Genomic DNA, 21,767 nt, shown 5'->3' on the forward strand with positions numbered 1-21,767 from the left:
CTGCAACAGGAACCCTTGCTAGCCTGGAAGGGGCCCATGACTGACAACAGGTCACTGCAAAAATCCAATGCTTGGGACTTGTTACAGCATCTCATGCCCCCCATCCAGCGTGAGTTCATTCATAAAACTTCTCCTTGTTCCCTTTCTAAATCACTGGCTCAATGTCCCTATTTTCTCATGTGCAACCCACCCTTGGTTCTGCTGGAGAGCACAGAAAAGCCTCTAATGACCTTAAGGAACTATATCTTTAAGTCAGTGCATATGTTATATATGTTGTCTTTTGTTATATCAGCATTTTAAAAACACAAAAGTGTTTACCAGGGACGTAGTAATTAAAACATTGTATAAATATGTTCTGTATAGAGTTTCTACTAGCTAGAAAAAGTGAAGTGTGGGACATCTGAATGTAGTTATTACCCAAAGGCTTTGCTCTACCTTTATTTTTCACCTTGGCCACTCGAAAGGCTCACAGCTCTTCACATCCAGGGGAGTTGCTTCAGAGGCAGAGGTGACACATATTCATACAAGGGTGTGGAGATTGTGACTGCCTTGGCTGCGCTTTGCATAAAAATAATTTTGTTTTCCTCCTGCCTGTATGGCTTAGTAACCAGAGCTCATGAACTCTGCCCACCTCTGGGGATGGCACAGAGGTCACAGCGCTTTCCCCCACCCAGCGTGTGCCTGACCAGCCTCCTGTGAGGCACCCTCCTGCCCTCCCCAAGGAGCCCTTGGGTGCTCTGGGATGTTCCTGCAGCTGTTTTCACCCCTGTTCCTCTCCCCTCGTCTGCCAGACTACTGGGCTACCTGCCTGTTTTCAAGGGCAGGCCCTGGTTACCTTCCCTGGGTTTTGAAGTGCTGGTTTCTTTGACCAGATCTGACTTTTGCCTGCTCACGTATATGGTCAAAATTGTATTTACCAGAGCAACAAACTTCTGTGTGTTTTTCCCTGTATCTGTAGGAACCTGTCACTGTCTCTTCACATGTCGTGACCATTTCCAGCCTAACCCCTGCCACCTCCTACAACTGCAGCGTGACCACCTTCAGCCACGATAGCCCCAGCGTCCCCACTTTCATTGCGGTTTCCACCATGGGTAAGCAGCGCTTCCCTGCTTTCTTCTTCCTCCTCCAGCTGCAACATCTGTTTCTCCTTGCTTTCTAAAGCTGCTCTTGGTAATGCTGGCCCCAGGGGTTGGAAGGGTTGCCAGATGTGAATGGGATGGGGAAGCAGCTTTAAAAAGCCCTTAGAAAAATCCCCGCTGGGTGGTTGACTTGGAAAAATACAAACTAGAGGCTCAGTTCTCTATTGGGTTTTAGAAATCAGGGACCTAGTTTGTGGTGTCAAGGCTGAACATCAGGGTACTGCCTGATGACATTTGTGGTGAAAAATGTCTTCTCAGTCAAGTCCAAACAAGAGGAAATTCCCATTTATAAGTTGCTAAAGCAAAACACTGCTCTCTGCTTTCAGTGAAGAAGTGGAGATAGAGCGAGAGAGAAGGAGAAGGGCCACTGCAGGATCTGGAGCAGTCACAGCTCGAAGGGATAGCTCCTGGTGGAGGCTCCCTGGGCATGCCATGAAGCTTGGCTCTATACTGACTCTGAAGAAAGAATATCGGTGTTGAACTGCCCAGAGCACTGGACTTTTCTTTAAAATCTCCCCTTCAGAATGATCAGTGTAATCTCTGCTTAGTTAGGGAGTTGTGAACTCTGTGCTGGAGTTCAGTGTCTGATACTTAGCTTAAAAATATCCATGGATTTTAATCTAAAAAGATGCTTCCCTAGAAACTGTGGATGTTAAATTATTCTGAGCAAGTAAAATAAAGAGGGTTTCTTTTATAATGAGCAGAACAGGGTATCTGGTCTCATATTAGTACAGTCGATAAGCGTGTAACATGGAACAAAAGTAAATCAAGGTTTTGTTATTCCAGTTGATTCCAGCTCTTATTTATAACAGAATATTTTGTTAAAATTTATTTTCCAAGGTAATTTGATTGATTTCAATCCACTATATTACAGACCCTCAGCTCGTAATTTTGCTTTTGGATCAGAAAAGGTATTGATTATTGTTGAAGAACAACTTCAGAGTTGAAATGTGCTTTGGAGAGGTAGATGCTGAATATCTGTATTTTTTTATTTACTTCACCCTTTTCTCTTGTGTTATCAATGTCAGTCAAAAGCAAAAAAAATCAGAACATGCCAAAGTTTAACAAAAATGCCAGAGTGAAGTAATTTCCCCACAGAAATTTTATAAGAGCAACAACTAGTCAAAACCTCCCTTTATTTCTGGGGGTAGATTTTTCTCTTTGTAACACCAGGCTGAATGAGATCAGTTCAGAAAAATAACACCATCTACATTCAGGAGAAAAAAAAATCCAAAACTGTTAGTGCTTCGGAATTGAATAACCGAATACTTGTTTGTATGTGCAGTCACCGAGATGAATCCCAACGTCGTGGTAATCTCTGTGTTAGCCATCCTAAGTATCCTTCTGATTGGACTGTTGCTCGTGACTCTTGTTGTACTGAGGAGAAAACATCTGCAGATGGCCAGGTAAGTCCAGATTTATGCTAATTCAAAAAATATCAGACAACAACAAACACAACATGGCAATAGTTGCAACTAAGGACGCTTGTGTGCAGGATACCTTCAAAATAGTTGTCTTGCTGCTGTTTAGGAGCAGCATGTCTTCTCCCTCTATCTACTTTCATTCTTGACCTGAGTAATAAGCCTCAACCTTTGTCTCATTTTGAACTTTGCAAGGTTAGATCTGTAAGAAGGGCGATCACTTATTACAAAAGGGTTGTGTCAGGATCCTGAAAGATAATAAGAGTCCAAGGCAACTGGGCATGAACAGGACATCAAGATGCTTTGCAAAGTCTTTCATATGGTTTGGAACAGATTTTCCATATCAACAAATAAGATGGTTTTTGCATCAGGTCCAGGATACAGCGTTTCAGAGGCCATGTAAGGCCTGAGCCCTGGCATCCCTGGGATGAGGGAGGATGTGCCCAGGGCCCCAGGAGTGTCTCGCTAGAGCATTTGCCAGTCTGACTTCAAATCCTGGTCTTCCAGTTGTCCACGTTCTGCACTCATATGGGCATCCTTCCTGTGGGAACTGCAGCATAAGAAAGAGCATACGGGCTCACCTAGATCTTGTCTTTTTGTGCAATCAGGATGCAGCCAAATATACAGAGACCCACAAATCCAGAAGTGACCTCAGGTCCTGCTGTTCACCTATAACATTAATGATCCCAATTTGTTATGTCATACAGATGAAGGGGAAAATTATCTTATAAGAGTAAACCTTTTTTTTACAGAACCTGGGGTTCCTTCAGCTATCTGCAGCAATCATTTGTACCTGAATATTGAAATTCAGTTTTCTTTTCCTGGTGGTCTTACCTGTAACAGTTCACTTTAATGCAGGTTATGTTATGGTCTGAGTGAACTGTCAAAGTTTCTCCAAACCTTTGATGTGTGGTTCATTTCCTGGTTTGGATGTATCCTGGAGTCTTCATCCTTTCATAATCTATGTAATGTATTTTATATTAATTTACTGTCTTGTGTCAAGAAAGGAAATGATTTCATGTGAAAAAGCATATGTGAAGAATCTTGCACCTAGCGGACACTGCATTTTGTGTGTCATATCTTGGCCATGTATTCCATGTAAGAGATGACCGCATCATGCATATTTTGCCAGCTGTCTCTTTCAGTGAACGTCATGTGGTTTGTTCCTTTTGCCTGTAACTGGCTCTGTGAAAATCCCAGCTAAATTAATTACCTTTTCTATTTAATTACTGTGTCGGCAGCACAAATATTTTTCTTTTTCTCTTCATCACTGTCTCTAGCCAAAGAAGATAAAAACTGCAGAAGGAAATTTAAAAAGTAAATCCAGTAAGAAGCTGCAAGTAATCGTTTACTTAAAACAAGGAATCAAAAATAGTCAAGTCAGTTTATAATTTCTAGCTGAAAATAATGGACCTGTGATAAACTCACCAGAATGTTATTCAGGAAATTCAGGTTTTTTCCACAATTATTTTGTGAACTCAAAATTACCATGATCCTATCAAATGCAGACAATTATACATCTTCTCCTTAGAGCTGGGACAGTAAATATTTAGTATAGGAAGGTAAACATTTACCATGTGTACAGAGGCCAGCAACTAGTGCTAGTGCCAGACTACAGAAAGCCCAAATCTGGACAGAAGATCTGTGATCTTTATTAGCAACTTCTCCTTTGTTTCACTCTTTTAAGGCATTATTAGGAAACCTGATCTCAGGTGGTGTTGAACATTTATTGGGTTTGGATAACTCTGTTAAAGGGTTTCAGTTACACCTGAGATTACATAGGTTACATAGATTGTCTCAGACTTAATCACAGATGTGAGTGTTCAGCACTTCTCCGCAACTCTGAGTTCTCCGTTAAATCAATGTCATTGCAAGCATTGTGAATCCAAAAATGGTAACTTTGCACCCAATGGTCTTCCTGAAACAGGGAGTGTGGGGCTGGAACCTTTGTCAATTTTGCATCTTTAGAGAGAGATGGAAAGCTTCCCTACAATTGGTAAGTGTTTGAAGCAAAGCTTTTAATTATGTTTTTCCACATCTCTGCTTTTTGGCAAATACTATCTTTAATCTTAAGTACTTATTTTTTATGCCATCCTGTCCCTTTTTAAGATAAAACTACTATAGCTGTTATTTTAGTATTTTATTTCTTTAATGTTGACTCAAGACTAAGTATTGTCACCTGCTATTTTTAGTAGGGAGTGATGTATATACATGTCAACTAAGTTGCATAGATATGTTTTGGAAGGATATGGGGCTTTTTTCCTTTCTCTTGCAGACATATTTCCTGAAATAACACAAGTGTAGAAACTTGATCTATAAATCCATTAGCACTTCCATAGATATATATTTATATTGAGGAGTAAGCTTGCCCATAGATGACCAATTAGCAACTGTCTTCATGCAGTACCATCAATTAATTTTTTCTTATGTTGCAAGACAAGGACAAGACAACTCAAATATTTACTATAACTTGATGTTCAGTGCTGTTGAAAAGACTCAACACCCAACACCCCCTACTCCCATATTCTTGCTAGTCTAGAAAACTACCTACAAGAGTTGCAAGCACTGACTATGGACTCCAGACCATCACTGACACCATCAGCTGAAGAGAAGTATTTGAACAAAAAAGATCTGTAGCTTTTATAGAAGCAAAAGGGCTCTGAGAGCTACTTGACTGGCACCAGTGCGGTCATTTCCATTCCTATTTTAATAATCAAATAGGCACTAATGACCGACCCAAGGTTTACCATTTTGTTATTAGTAACGTCTGCAAAAATGTCCTATCTTTCAAGGCAATTCTGAACACAGATATTTAAAAGCATACTGTCAGATTCATTCCAGTATGTAGGAAGAAGCAAATACACACCTTGGGTTTACACCCGTGGTCAGCTTTGTTGTGAGCCAAGAAGTTGGGAAGAGGAGTCGGTGCGCAGGGAACTGCCAGCAAGGACAGGATTAAATGGATTGACACTGCATCACAACAAGCCCTTTGCTAATAAGCGTGCAAACCGAACTAACAGGCCCAGCAGATCTTGTCAATACCTCACTGTGTTGCTAATTAACTGGATATTAAACAAGCTTCACTTGCTTGGTTTAGCTTTAATAGCAGCCAGCTGTATGCAGTACAAACTAATCTCTCAGTTTCTCTTGCTTGGACTATATTAATGGCAAAGAAGGCAGAAGATCAAACAGTCACGTTAATTAAATATCCAAGCTTGAAACAAATGATTAAACTAGCAACAGATGTTATTAAAACCATAAAAGGCTTTTTTTATGGGAAGGAGAATTAATTAGTAAGTTTGGATGTGAAAGTGAAGATTCTTGTTGCTTAATTTAGTATATGTGTATGTATGTGTGTATATATGCATATATGTATACATACATAAATTATGTTATAAAAATATAAATTGGGGAAAATATTCCTGCTTAGTATCTCCATAAATTTTTGGTAACTGAAGGCAGTATGCCGATGTCTTACATTCCTGACTTCTCTGAGAGTTTGTGAAGATATCTTGTTTTGTGTGCCTCTGTTTAATGTCAAGACCAGATTCACTGTCCAACCAGTCAGCCAAATGGAAAATCTGGCCCTAAAGACAGGTAGAAGGATTAAGAAACCCATTTTGCTTGGGGTCATTCCAGGGATATAGTAAGGGAGCTATGGGCATATCCACTGATTCCAAAGGAAAGCTCAGTTCAGCAGTTCTCAGGATTTGAGCACTCTCTGCGTCTCTTTCTCTTAATTAAATAAAATTGTTCAGTAGGTGAAAGACTATATAATTCCAGGAAAACAATATTGTATTTACTGAGAAATTACATATTTTTTTAAAGTTAAATGAAATCAGTTGTTTTAGATGTTGGATTTCCTAATCTGTGAACAATATAGGTAGGGTCTGTAAGCACGTTAGCCTGTGGAAATGCCTCATGATGATTTGATGATGAAGGACAACCCAGGCTTGAATAATTCCTTCTGCCTCTGTAGGCAAGAGGAAGTAAAAGCTTCACTTGGAATTTTCCAAAGGAAAAAGGAGTATTCCAGCCACATTATCACTTCTCTCTTCTAAGCCTAATGAAAACCTCTCTGTGGCACCAGCGATCTGCTTATGGAAAACCAGATTGCATCTTCAGTCCACTCCCATAGAAACTCCAACAACAGATAAGCCCTGAGGCCCTGATGCCACAGCAACTGTGGCATATGATTAACTAGAAAGAGCTCTCGCTTCTGGCTGACCCACACAATCCCTACCAACGCCTGGGGACGGTGCCCTGCAGAAACTGCGCTGCCCGTCTTCTCTTCAGCAGCAAAACTCGTTAAAGCATAACTTGGAGTTTCACTGCATGGGAAGAAGTTTTCCACCACTGGTTGGAAAATTAACATTAGAGATGATTACATTTGACATGACTTGCTTATCAGGCAAAACACAGTATCATAAGAGCCAAGAGTACTGAAAAATGAAATTTCACTTTGTGGTTCCTCTTTAGAACAGCTGTAGCAGGATGGTATTGCTTTTAGGACAGCACATTTTCTGATGGGGAAAAAAAGTGCTGAGGGTGTATTTGGCAAAAAACCCCTCCTACTGGGGCAATTTTTGTTTACGTTTCATGGGGTTTTCATATTTGAGAAGTACCCATAGCCGAGTCCACCAATAGGTGGAACAGGACTGAGTGGGTTTCCTGAATTTAACGCATAACAGAATCTGGTAAACAGGCTGCAAATACAGAAATTTATAGTGATTTTGTACTGAAATTTCCTTTAGTCACAATGAAACCTGCTGTGAATAATTATTCATAGAAACCACAGTTAGAAGAATTTAAAATAATGTTTTTCTGAAAACCTAGGAGAGAATTTAAAGCATTTAAAAATGGGTCTCTACAAAATGTTACGTGGAAGTTTTCAGATGTCTGACTCAATAGAGAGTATTAAGATATAGGTTTGATTTAAATTTATCTGTCACACAGATGTTCTGATAGCCACAAAATCACTTGCAGGAGCAAACGTCTGAGATTATTGTAGTTGTACATGCTAAAAAACCCCAGCGATATCTGTCCTGAAATATTTCAAAGCATCAGGAAATAAGACTTAGCACCACCTACGTAATGGCAATAAATGTGGCTGAAATTTTCAAACAGATTTTACTCTCTGAAAATCTGCCAGTTTATTGATTAACGTTGATTTAGAATAACAGGCCTGAATCAATACCGTAAAACACATTTCTTTTGATCATATGGAAATTTATGTTGGATAGCTGAAAATCCTGTATAGGGTGTCAGGTTGAGGACTGAAAATTCTATGGATGCTAATAATACTCTTATGAAGTAAATAAGAGGAAGCCTTTTTAAGTTTAGCTGGTTTTATAATAGAATTTGCTGATCTCCTGATTTCTGTTTGTCTTACTAACTCTCCTCACTTTTTCATCTTTATGTATGTTATTTATTAATGCTCACAGGCGTAGAAGTGTATTTGCTTTCCTAACTCTGCTACCCTCATGCCTTTGGACTGATTATCTTTTGGCATTTTATATTAATCCTTGGTAAGTGATTTACTTGTTTTTCCATATGCAATGTGTAAACAATGTTAATTTCTATTACATGAAAAATGTCTGATACCTTTGTTTTTAAATGGGTCAAAGCTTTTAAAGATATAATTTTCTTGTACTAGAACATGGATTGGAGAGGATGTGGGTATCAAAGTATTTGCTACCCTGCTTCATCTAGTTTGTCTGTTTATGCTCCAAACCAGTTTGATATTAAAAAGCTAATCTTATGGTGGTCATCATATTCATCTCATTGCGCTCTCTGCGATTTTTGCCACTTTGTTATAAGTCCTGGCTTCTTCTATACCAGTTATTCATCTGTTTGTTGTCTGGCATTGCCACCTGCTGCTGCTGCTGCTTTTCTGTTACTAAAATTGCTTGATTGTGCCCTACCTGTTTGGTGTGTGGTGTCAAATCCCTTAGGTTTCAAAGGTGTGGTTATGCTCTCCTGACATCAGTAAAAGTTTTGCTTTTGGAAACAACAGTTCACTGAGAGTCGATACGTACTCACAGTCCCAAGGTGTTAAATTGGGTCACCATGTACGCATCTTTGTATGCGTGTGTATTTAATAGTTTAGTCTGTAAAAAGGTGTAGTAAACAACTAACTGTTTTTTTCTGAAAATACCTAACCAACAAAGTCACAGGGTCCATTTAGAACCAGAACGGTTTTACAATACATATAACAAAAAAATCCAAAGATCTAAAAATGCTTAATCTATATAAAAGAAACTGATGGTCTTGAGTCCAAGGTATAGTGATTTACAAAACATGGTACCAAAATTAATATTTACTGTTGACTAAACATTTTCCCTGGTGTTAAAATATGGCACCAAAGCCCTGGCAGGCAGTCGTCAGCATCTTCAGTACAGGGGTTTCTGAGACTGGTTTTCCTTGGGTCACATCAGTCTGTAGAAAAACTCATCTAAATTTTCAGTGGGCCCAGAAACGACCAGGTTTATGTAACTGAAGAAAGGTCCATTTCTTCTCCCATGAAAATAAAAGCGTGTTCTCCCCACACGCACAGAGCTGAAGAGCCTTCTGCATCTCTCCAAGTCTAATGTTCTATTGACTTGTAAATTGTCTGACGAAAACTCAACTATCAGAGCTGCAGTGACGGAGGGTCAGGCAAGCAGGTTATTATTGTGGAGGTCAGGATGATCTCTCTTAACTCTTTAATGGTCAAGAAGCCCAAGGTGGCCGCTGCCAATGGCACTGCTGCAAAAAGACTTGTAATCTTCTCTTGTCCCTTTGCCTTTTTTGTTTAATATGCATTAAGATGCATTAACTCACCTTTCCAGACTTGTGTCCTTCTTCAGAGGTTTCCTCTTCAGTCAAGCTACCTAGTTTAGTCTAGAAGACCAAATTTAAGGGAGCTGAGGCTGGATGAAATGAGATTATCCGTCTCTTTGTATTTTAATCTGTAGGGTAAATGGAAGGAACAGGTGGAAGAACCAGCCATTTTTTCAAATGTCTTTGCTTTGCACACAAGTTGGTTTAAAACATTTATGAGCATTCAGGAAACAGTTGCAATGCTAAGAAATGAGGGCCTCTTGAGACTATCAAAGCACAAGAAAATGTTGCTGAGAAATGGATGTCAATCATTTGGTTTATTGCCTCTTGAAGTATTCCTTGGAGAAGCGTTCTTACAAGCATTCCCATCATAAACAGCATTTAGAAATTTCTTTTCTTTTGAAATTAATTCCAATGTGCCCAACATTAAAAGGTTTACCACAATCACAGGGGACAGAAATGTGTTGAATAATTTACAGAAATTAATTTTAAGTTTTCATTGGAAAAAATCTTTGAAGTTGTAGAATAAATACTACTAGGCTATGTGTACAGTACACATAATGTACATATAGTATACAAATAGTATCTGTATAGATAATATGGTGGGCTAAAGAGGTTTATTGTATTTGCAAAGTAAAGCTCCACGTTAGTGTAAAGCTGGTGTTTGCTATAGCTGTTAGGTCTGCAGGCAAAGCTCTATATCTAAATGGAAATGTACCTTGACAAAATAGGAAAATTATACAGGTTGTGGCTGCTCCAAAAACTGAATAATTTTTAAAACTTCATTTTGAAATGAAGTTTTTTTATTATTATTTCACTTCTAAACTTATCAGGGTAGAGAAGTAAAAATATTCCACTTTTAAATATTTCTTTCTGTATATTTTCATTGTTTTGAAATTAAAGCTTCACCTTTAATTTACTAATTGAAGCTGTGACCCAAGTTATTTAGAAATCATTTTAATATAGTGAAATTAAAAATAACATCATTATAATGTGACGAATTAACAGATATTGTTGAATGCCTGGGAAGAAAAAAATGACACTACTAAAATCCTTTCTGAGTAGGAAAGAATCTATGTGTAGTCTGTGGCTGGTTTAACAGAGAGGATGAGTGTTTTCAGACCTCTAGCTAAATTATTCCAGGGTGACAACTTTGTGCATTTAACTTGATCGATTGCCTAACTTTTTTGTGGCGGCAACAAAATGAATACACCCCCGATCCAAAAAAAACACATAGTGGTAGGTAGCATAGTCCAGTTCTGAAGCCCATATCTTAATGGGTTATACTGCTTAACACGCTCATAAGCTCGCTCACAACTGTCACTAGTGAATTATATCGCTTATAAATCATGTGAAGACAGTGTATTGCATGACTGGCATAATTATCTCTGGCTGTTAAAAGTCAATTAAAATTATCTAAGGTTTAAGCTTGACTCCTGCTGAAGTCAGTAGGGTATTTGCCACTGTCTTCATTGATCTTCATAAGCAGGTTATGAAACGGGTGAGAAATAGTGTTCAGGCCCTTTCTTTTTTTCTTCACCCTTGCTTGAATTTTCAAATTGTGGTCTTCTCCTTTTATCCAGCAGATGCTTCTCATTCCCAGTTGCTCTCTAGTGTTGGCACCTGGTTTCCCAGCCCACTAGAGCTGGAGCGGAGCAGCCCTGGGGACAGTGTGGTGCCCCATCCCATCCCTTGCAGCAGCACAGCCCCCTGCCGGGCTCGGGCCCTGGGGACTCAGCCCCAGCGCACCTGAAGCCAACGGCACTGTTGGGTCAGGATTTGTAAAGGCCCCATTGCTTGTGCTGGGCACAGGTTTTTCCTTTCACAGGCAGGTTGTTCTCAGAGCTGCAGAATGTAAAATGCATCCCATGGGTGTCAATTTAAAAATGTCCAAGATGCTGTCACCAATCTCATCCTGGGTATGATGGTGACCAGAAAACAATACGTTCTTAAATCAGTGCTAACTTTGAGTAAAGACTATGCAATAGTTTAATGAATGAAAAACACATCTTTCTTTTTTTTTTTTTTTTAACAGGAGTAAAAATGGGTTAAAGAAGAGAAAGCTGACCAAGTATGTAACTTCTTTGATGCCTAAAAATATATATATCACCTTAGCCTAAACATGCACTATGGAATACATGATATAGTGATATCGCAGTTACAGATGTAGAAAACTTGTTGATAAACACATCCTGAGAGAGATATCTGAAGGCAGAAAACAAACAATAATTGGACAAAAGCAATTCTTCTCAGCAGATAGGTTGTGGTAAAACAGCTCCTTACTGATGGAGAATTAGTCATTGGGGAAATGATCAATTATCCAACTTAGTGATTCCAACAACGCTTATCCTTAGTTAAAAATGACAAATGGTGAAAAACTGGGATGCATTTGTTTCTAGTGATGTTTCCCTCTTGATATGAGGCTCTCATTATGGTTGTTGCTAGAACATTAGATCATTAATGCTAACGTGTAAACAGGAGTAATTAAGCAGTGATAAGACAGATTCCTTTGGGCATATTGCCTCAAAGTAAATTAAAAGATTACTGTGTACATGCTTCAGTAGCTTGTAAATTAGAGCATGATAATTAGGTGAGGGAAGTTGTTTACCTGTGTTTCGTTATTCAGAGTGTTAGTCTAATTATTTCTCTGTTGTGTTGCGAGACGGTGCCTGTACTAATAGACAGACTCTTGTCTGGTGACATGGTGTGTAGAATGATGGGAGTCGCTAAATCAAGGCTGCTGTATACCTGCTGAAGCTCTCTGCGTGGTTTTGTATAGTTATATGCCATTTTTTTTAGACACCATCTGGGAGGAGAATTTGACCTCTAATGACAAATGTGTGTAGTTCTCAAAGCCAGCAGAGAAGCAGTCACAGCAGTGGCATCCAAAATGCTGGTTTAGGGGACTTTTTTCAGTGGGCCTTCTAGCAAAAATCAAAACCTAAATAAGAAATCGTTTTTCCTGCATGAGCAAAGCTCAGATGAGTTTTAAAAGTCTCTGCCAGATGTGAAAATGCCTGTAAGCAACACTTCACATGGCACAAGAGGCAACTCAAATGAAGCAGCCAGCTGCGCTGGCACCAGAAACAGGCTGGTGGAACGGTACTGGGAGTGGGTCTGTGACAGCATGCTGGATCACCACTTACCGCAGTGCCACCTGTGCCTTGGGGGTGTACCCACCTGCAAAAGCAGTTCAGGGGCCAGGGAATCGTAGGAAGGGTGCATGGGCCACTCCCCTTGCCTCAGGCCAGTGGTTTCCCTCAGGCAGGACAACTCCAGCCCCCCCAAACCAGGGCGCTTATGATCATCAGCACCAGCAGCTGCAGCACTGAGCTCACCCAGAGGGGTCGGCGCTCTCAGCTGTTCTGGTGCTTTTTTTTGGTATGATGCAGGTAATGAGCAGTGTGCCCACCATTTGGTGGCACTGAACCACAAGAATTTTTTTTCCTCTTTATTGTTGCTTTCTAGCATTAACAGTTGCAAATACATATTCATGACTTGATAGTATTCTGGGGGAAATTAGAAATAAAATGTACTGAAAACGTTGTTATTAATTTCTGTGTGTTTTTCTTTTAAAGCCCCGTCCAGTTGGATGATTTTGATGGATACATCAAGGATATGGCCAAAGATTCAGATTATAAATTTTCTCTGCAATTTGAGGTATATCTGTGGGGATTCTGTCCTCTCCTAGCTGCCATCAGCTTTTTCCAGATGTTAGATTTGTGTGGTGTGTTCCTGTGCTCTCTGTTGTTTAATGTGTGCTGTTGCTAGGCGGGTCAGCTTCACTTCCAGTTCTGCAGCATTTGAAAGTGGACCTTGGTGGTATTGAAGAGTGCATTTAGTAAGCTGATTGGAGTGGCTCATCACATTTGGTCCAAGATAATTGTGAGGCCAACACATTTCCTTTAGGACAAGTTGGCAGCCTGAATAGAATTCAGGATTTTAATGTCTTTATTTATTTAGTGCCCTTAATTTGAAGGGAAGCACTGGAATGAGAAAGTAATGTCAGAAATCTCTTTAAGAGCAAGGAGGTCTCTCTAAGACCAGTTCAGGTACATTCTCTTAATTACCCAGAATTTAAAGTCAGTTTAGTAGCATAAAAATAAAAAGCTCCTGTCCTAGGGCTAACTCCCAAAGATTTAAACGTGAAAAGGGAGTGGGGAGGACTGTCAGGGTGTTACCACCATTTTGGGTGGCTGACAAGTTCCCTTCCTGCCAGTGACAAGTCCTCTGATGCGTCCTATATTAGATGTAGCTACTGAAGTTGATGAAGCTACTGAAGATCTTCCAAGCATTCCCTGGTATCAAGTTAAAAAGCCACTTGAGGACTTGAAGAAAACACTTTAAGTGGGGTGGATGACCACTGCAGAAATAACTTCTCAACCCCCTAGTCTGACACCATTAATGGCTAATTAAGTGCAGGTAGAGAGGAGCAGTCTGCAGTCACAGCCTGGGATGGCAGCAGTGCGTTGGCAGCATCTCTAGCTGTTTGGAGCCAGACTCAGAGGCATCAGATAAGGAAAGTCAGTGTAATCCTGCTGTCAGTTTACAACATGATTTATGAACATTTTCAGTCTGGTACCTGCCACAAATAATCACTTCACAAAGAATTATTTTTTGAGTGTTTGTGAGTTTGACCTTGGTGTCTTTCTTTCCGTTACCCTAGGAGTTAAAACTGATTGGGCTTGACATACCCCACTTTGCTGCTGATCTTCCCATGAATCGCTGTAAAAATCGCTACACAAATATCCTGCCATGTAAGTACAATACATCCAGGCTCCTGCTAGTCCCTCGAGAGGGGATGAAGAGTTTTAATAAGAGAACTGGAGAATCAGGACATTTTTTGAGTGACAAAAGCCTGTTCTAAAACTTGCCCTTAGAGAGAACCAGGCAATAGATGGGCTTTGTTAGCTTTGAAGAGACGTAGCTTTCTGGGGATGTTTATCAAGACAGGAGTTTGGAGATGTGAAACACAAGGTCATTTCTACTACTGAGTAGTGTTACTATATTTCTCTTATGATTTTAATGAAACCTCGGGGAGCCCAAAGGGATGGCAGTTGGAGACTGTATTTTGCAGAACAGTAATGATAGTGCATCCCTGTAGTATTTACTGAAGCAGACATCGCTCTCTGTTAGTAAATGTGAGCATTTTCTGGTTTTTTTTAATAGATTTTTTTCCAGGTTTTATAAGATTAATTTTAATTTTGCCTAGTTGGAGAAGAATTCATTGTTTGAGAGACAATTCTTTTTTTTTTCTTTTACAGATGATTTTAGTCGTGTCCGGTTAGTTTCAATGAATGAAGAAGAGGGATCTGACTACATTAATGCCAACTACATCCCTGTGAGTACAGGGACTCGGTCAGTGTAAAGAACAGGGTCCTGCACAGGAGTTAGAGAGTGTCACCTCCAAATAGCACAACATCTTCAGGAAGCTCAGTCAGATTCTCAGCATCTCCTTCAACTTCCAGTATTTTGCCTACAGTGAACCATGCTTTTCAGCAGCCACCCAAAAGAAAAAAAGAAAAGGGAGCAGAGAGGGACGATTATTGGCAAATTTTGCCGCAGTAACACTGGGTGAGCTGTGAAACTTCGTGAAACTTAGGTTGGACTCGTAGGGAAGTGGTGAGGAAATGTTAAGTGGTTCAGTGGCTTTTTAAGACCGCTAGGAAAAACATAAACTTTTAAATAAGAAACTTTTCTAGGTTTCTACAGCACATGGAAAAAGGACAGATGCTCCACAACTGACAAAATGCACACAGCCCAGATGGTGCGTGGAGAGAGCTTCTGCTTTCTGCCTCGTCTCCCGTGCTCCCGGTGTGCCTCCCTCTGCCTGGCATGGAGCAGCCGTTCACCAGGGAGTAGCACTCAGAGTTTTAGGATAATTAATGTATACACAGAGCTGCAGTCAGTCTGAAGCTGGGGGTGGGCTAAAACCTTGTCAGCTCTTTCCAGTCTCGCCTTAGCTTGTGCAATCACTTAGGCTTATCCCTGCCACTGCCACAAAGGCTTGCCCCTCTGTTATCCCCCCTTGCTGTGGCTTGGTGTAAAGCTGTGTTAGGGAGAGCAAGGTCCACGGGGTCACTCTGGATGGACGGCTGGACCGCTCATTTAGAAAAACACCTTTCACTTGGGCACCACAGTCAGATGAGCATTTCTGCACCCTTGCCGTGAACAGAAGACAGAGCCAGTCCCAGCTGTGCTGGAGAGAGCTGAATCGGCGTTATGGAAAAGGGAGGAGCCCTCAGATGAGTCAGCGAAACCACTTCTTTGTCACTGTGGCACTGCCCGTGCACGTACTGCTGAGCATGTTGCCTCTTCTTAGTTTCTATGTGTCAAGAGCATGAACCTAAATGCTCAAGCTGCAAGTGCCTGAGCTTGCAGCAAATCACGAAAGACAAATGCTCCAGCATTCAAAAGCACCATTCACAACCCAAGAAACTTTTATGACAAACTTCTATGACATGGGATTATGGATAATAGGATTTTATGTAGCAGTCCTTTTTGGATTGCTCAGTTCTGCTTTTTATAGTTTACATCTCTTTAGTTGTACTTACAGCGTAATGCTGGCCATAGAAACTGGGACAGACGTGTCATCTTAATGCTTGGCTTTTCTTGACAGTTGCTTCTCCGCTGAGTACCTGCCTCCTAACACAGATACTCGTGGTGATCTGTGTCTCTGTGATCATCAAGATTTGACACTTAGGTCAGGCATAGCCCATGCAGAAAAACAAACAGCAAATTCTGTCTAGTGCGAAAACTCAGCTTGAGCTGACTTTTAGAGATGTCTGAGGAGGTCATTTATGGAAAGTGCTCCCAAATCACAAATAGTTTTACAATCCACATACTGTAGTGGCACAGGAATCGCCCAGTTTACATGGGATCATGCTGTGTGTTGGATGCGTCTTTTGCTCTTATTAGGAATATCAAATAACTTTCCAAATGTGGTTTTGCTTGTACATTCTCAGCAAATATGGTTGTAGCAGATGCCAAAATGGACATTCTGGGCAATCTGTGGATCTGTTATTATAGTCTTTATATAATGGTCTTTTGGTTTTGGAGAGGGGAAGGAGTCTTTGGACATGGATAGGAGAAGGAATACATGGATATAAAGCAGCTGATCTTCAACAAAACATAGCAATGATAATCTGCTAAGGGCATTGGCTCAGCATATTCTCTATTATTTTAAGCAGACTTCTAATTAATATTTTACTAATACATGTTCTTATGAAAAACACATGCAAATAATACTGTTCATTGCTACCTTTCATTTACATCAGTGACTGAAAATCACCACAGGCACTGCTTGGGATGAGCAGTCTAAGCATCTGCAATTGGTTTTATGTCTATAACTAAACAAACCCTTAAATTATGAAATCTGGAAGAAGCTGGAACTTTGATTTAGGATTCTCATTACTTGTTTTTCTAATGTTGCCTTTCCTGCTCTCTGGGCAGAAGATTTGTATAGTAACAGCTTCATTTTCTGTCCTTCTAGATTGCTTACACTTTGGGAGCATCAAAAACTGGCAAAGGTTGTAATCTCAAAATAAATACAAAAAATCATGAAGTCATTTCTTTGTATTAGGAATCTCTTTTAGAAGTACAAATTGAACTTGAGCAAGCTAGACAATATGTATGTCAGAGAAAACCATGTGTTCTGAAGCAGTAATTGTGTTGGTAAACAGCACCTGTCTGTTTATTTCCTAGGGATATAATTCACCCCAGGAGTACATTGCAACTCAAGGACCACTGCCAGAAACTAGGAATGATTTTTGGAAGATGGTTCTCCAGCAAAAATCGCAGATTATTGTTATGCTTACTCAGTGTAATGAGAAAAGAAGGGTATGTAGCAAAGTCTTGCACATAGTATAAAAGAAACTACTCTGAGAACATCTATTTTCTTATGAGTGAATTTCTTTATATTGTTTGCTGATCACAAGGCAGCATCATAACCAGACCTGGAATGGCACTTCCTTTACTTAATGGCAGGCATTTTGGGATGATTAGGGGACTGGAGCATCTTTCACATGGGAAGAGGCTGAGAGTTGGGACTCTTCAGCCTGAAAAAGAGAAGGCTCACAGGATCTTGTCACTGTGTATAAATACCTGATGGGAGGGAATGGAGACAAGGGCCTCCTCAGTGGTGCCCAGTGACTGGACAGGAGGTAATAGGTACAAACTGAACCACAATAAATTCCATCTGAAGTCAGAAAACCCTTGTTTTACTGTGAGGGTGACAGCACTGGCACAAGTTGCCCAGAGGTTGTGGAGTCTCCAGCCTTGGAGATAACTCAAAAGCCGTCTGGACATGGTTCTGGGCAGCCTGCTCTAGGTAGCCTTGCTTGAGCAGGGGGAGTTGGAGAAGATGACATCCAGAAGTCCTTTCCAACCTCAACCATTCTGTGATTCTGTGCTTTTAGGTTTAAATAATAATAAAACACAAGTGTTACACTTTACATTTTCCTTGACGTTATAATAGAAATCTTTGGAATATTTTTTTTTCATGCATATATTCTTGTTCCCCATGTTTTGTTCCTTTTAGGCCTATTCTATTAGGAAAAGCAACAATCTCCAAAGACATTATGTGTTTCCATTCTTCACTATACTAATGTTACCCTTCAGAAAACCAATGTATAGTTTATGTACACAGTTACACAAGTAGGGATGAAAAAAGGGCTGAAAGTCACTGCAGGATATATTACCTCTTATTGCAGTATCAAGTAAATAGTGTTGTAGACATTTCCAAAACTGACGGTCAGTATACTTTTGATTGTGCTTTTTTTGTATATGCACACGTATATGTATTTATATAAATACCAATATGTATGTATTTATTTCCCTTTCAGGTGAAATGTGATCATTACTGGCCATTTACGGAAGATCCTATTGCATATGGGGACATCACAGTGGAGATGCTGTCCGAGGAGGAGCACACAGACTGGGTTTATAGGAATTTCCGAATTAGCTATGTAAGTGAAACATTTTGCATGGCCCTGCTAAAAGGGTGGAAGTAATTTTGGTCCAAACTTTTGTGCATTTCTGGCATTCAGTGGAAAACACCAAAGAGAGAGATTGATTACCTTAACCTAACTCCACACAGGCAAATGAATAAATCACAACTTTCCCCTAAAATTGCTTGCTGTATCTGGGAATTTCTCAGCAAAGTGCAAGACTGAAACAAAAGTACTACCAGAACTCTGGACATATCTGTGGTTCCAATGGTGACAATAAATGTGTAAACTTCTTTTCTTCATCTCAGGCTTATCTTCTTCCTATAAGTTATTAAAACCTTGAAAGTACCAATGTAGAAATGGAAAACATTTTTCAAATGGGCCATTTTGCAGTAATCAGATATTCTTATAGTATATTGAAACACACGTGAGAGCATGCAATTTCCAAATTAAAGCTGTTCAGATTTTTAGGCATTTCTTTCCAGCTTTATTTCCTGCACCAAATTGTTGTCAGCACCAGCTCAGGAAGGAAAGGTTAGCGATATTGAGGGGACAGGTAAAATGCTGTGTGCTAAGCCCACGGACATTGGCCCAGGACCTTAGCCCTGCCCCGCCGTGCCTCACTGTGTTGCAAAGTGTGCACAAGGTGCAGGCAGGGGGATAAACACATAAAAAACAAAGTGTTGGGCTCTTGGTGTCTATTGAAAATAATGACAAGACTGCAGTTCAGGTACGCTGTCCTTTACCAAAGCCAGGGCAGCTGCTTCAGGGTCTTTTGTACTGATCTCATTTTTTTATATCCTTTGCCTAAGGATATGCTGTTGTCTGTGACTCGTGAAAGGTTACTGCAGCAGGGGTGTTTGGCCTGACCAAGAATGGCAAAACTGAAGGCATTGCTTGCCATGGGGTTTGGTGATGACAGCCCCCACCCCTCCCTATGTTTTGAATTTCTTTCAGTCTCAAAAGCAAAATGTGTTGTGTTGAGGATCTTATTTCACCTGAAGCCGCTAGAGTTTTTAGCATTATAAATGCTTTTCATAAAAGTGGGTATTTTTCTAAATATTTGCCCCTGTAATGATTTTTTTCTTCCCTTTTGGTATTTTTTTTCCTTTGAAACTTGAAAAGAAAAACTCTCAAGAGTCCTGTCTTGGTTGTTTGTTTGTCAGCAGTGTTGTTATTTATCTGTAGCAAAATGAGGAAAAGGGGAATGGAATAGAAAGAGGAAGAAAGCCTAAACGTGAAAAAGGCAACAGTTCTTGATTTAAAAGGAAAGTAAAATTGAACCACCATGAGGAAAAAAGGCAAAAAACCAAATCCTGAACCCAGAAACAAGAATTCATGCTCTTTTGATAATGACGGCTTGGTACCACCTCCTCTTTTTAATCAACTGGCATGTAAATTCTTTGCTACGTTTTTGGCTGACTTTACTTTCTTAGGCTGTATGTGGGGAGAAAAAACACACTACAAAATGACAGAAAAAATTCTGAGCGTTAACTGCACTGTTAAACCCCTGTGAACATGCTGCTGTTCTGCTTCTCCTGTTAGGCTGATGAGGTGCAAGACGTGATGCATTTTAACTACACTGCCTGGCCAGATCATGGTGTCCCCACAACCAACGCTGCCGAAAGCATCCTTCAGTTTGTACAGATGGCCAGGCAGAAATCAGCAAAGAGTAAAGGCCCCATGATCATACACTGCAGGTAAATGGTTCGAGGAAATGGGGAATGAAAGGATGTAACTTACTAAATATGTTGGAAAACTGTTCGAAGGTGAGATGTTGAGGTTCTGCTTACCTGTTAGCTGGAGATGGTTCTTTCTGGTGTTAAGGGTAAAGGATTGGTCCCCCACTTTGAGTACCATGGGGCTGGGATTTCAGCCTGCATCCACAGACACCAAGACATTTCTTTCCAGAGGAGGGTCATCTCTTTGGATGTTATCAAGAAAAGGCTTCAGAAGGTGAAGCAGGCAACCCTGATTTACACCGGCTGAGAGCCTGCCCCTGCTCTTTCATTTCCACCCCTTTGTGATACGGATGGTGCAGCCGGGCCAGCAGCCTGCCACAGCGTGCTGCTTCCTGCAGATCTGTGTGGCTGTGCAGATCCTCCCCCTCTGGTTATTTGGCTTTTTGACTTTCTGTACATTCAGAAGGTGATGTGAAGAGCACTATCCTGTGCTAAGAGTAGTACCTGTATCCCCTGCTAACAGTTATATGGCTTTCTCTTTCTCTTTTTCTCTTTTTCTCTTTTTTTTTTTCTTTTTCTTTTTTTTTTTCCTTGAGAAAGGTTGTTTTATATACTGTCAGATTTATCTCTTGTGCATCATCTGGCCTTTTATTAAGACGATCACTTACTTGGCCTCTCTGGGGACAGCTGCCATGTTAGTGATGACATCATAGCAGTTTGGTTTCTGATGCAATTCTCCCAACTGACTTCAAACCTCCTTATGACTCCATGTGCAAGAACTACTCACAACAGATTTCTCAGAAATACATAAGTAGCTGCTTTGCAATGGATGAATACATGTACGTTATGGTGACTTACTCCTTATAGAAGTCAAGGCTTCATAAAATTAATCTCAGCCAACCCTGCATCACCCACCCTAGAGGCAGCAGTTACGCTGCTGCACAATGTGTCAGCACCCTCCAGCTCTGTCTTTCTTGGTGCTGATGTGATGGTCAGCACGGACTGTCTCTTGCCACCACTTTGCACACTTCTGAGAGCTCCTTCCCAGAAGACAGTCCTTTACAGCAATATCATTTCTAGTTTCCAGATATGGCACTTAATGTTCTATCAGAATGCAAAACAACAACAGTATTTGTAAATGCAGCAAATCCTGTAGCCCTCCCCCGTAACTTCATGGAGAAATTCATAGGGCATATTGTTGTGGGAGTCCTAATATCATGAAAGGTGCTATTAAGCCAGGGAAGAGATATGCAGTGTTGTGAAATCAAAACCTTATATAGCATTTAATTGTTCTGGGAAGGAATGGGACCAGGTAGCAGAGAGTTGAGTAACAACTGTAGTATTTTCTTTTTAATTAGGATGCTTCTAGCAGCAGAGAGATATTTTCAGATGGTATTTTTAGAGTATACTGTATGTCTTAGACCACATAGATTAAAAGTAGCAACACTGTAAAATTAGCGGAAAGGGGAGAGAAAGAATGTATTGATAATTCCTACAGCAATTGTTCTCAAATATTAAAGAAGGCACAGAATGAATTTATCAGTTAATCAATCTGTCAAATAAATAGATCAGATTGTCTTAATCTCATTTGAGATATTGACAGTTCTGTTAAACAAGCAGAAACTGTTTCATGACAGTTATGTTGAACTGTGTTGAGATGAACTGTTGAACTCTATTGCAAGTAGTTTTAAGGCTTTTCTGAAAAATATGACAATACAGCAGAATGAACTTTTGCTGACACGTACTTCTATCCTT

General features: G+C 40.2%; 1 protein-coding gene across 1 annotated transcript in view; it reads left to right on the top strand.

The window, feature by feature from the left end:
* Positions 1-21,767, top strand: part of PTPRO (protein tyrosine phosphatase receptor type O) — a 155,424-nt gene that overhangs the window by 126,260 nt on the left and 7,397 nt on the right. Inside the window, exons 14-24 of the mRNA XM_037388204.1 lie at positions 959-1,091; positions 2,425-2,545; positions 4,488-4,556; positions 8,005-8,088; positions 11,418-11,453; positions 12,961-13,042; positions 14,049-14,139; positions 14,647-14,723; positions 17,087-17,221; positions 18,226-18,348; positions 19,876-20,030. Coding sequence (XP_037244101.1) covers positions 959-1,091; positions 2,425-2,545; positions 4,488-4,556; positions 8,005-8,088; positions 11,418-11,453; positions 12,961-13,042; positions 14,049-14,139; positions 14,647-14,723; positions 17,087-17,221; positions 18,226-18,348; positions 19,876-20,030 — 1,106 coding nt within the window. The remainder of the gene's footprint in view (positions 1-958; positions 1,092-2,424; positions 2,546-4,487; positions 4,557-8,004; positions 8,089-11,417; positions 11,454-12,960; positions 13,043-14,048; positions 14,140-14,646; positions 14,724-17,086; positions 17,222-18,225; positions 18,349-19,875; positions 20,031-21,767) is intronic.

This window comes from Falco rusticolus, chromosome 5, assembly GCF_015220075.1.
Source record: "Falco rusticolus isolate bFalRus1 chromosome 5, bFalRus1.pri, whole genome shotgun sequence".
Taxonomy (NCBI): domain Eukaryota; kingdom Metazoa; phylum Chordata; class Aves; order Falconiformes; family Falconidae; genus Falco; species Falco rusticolus.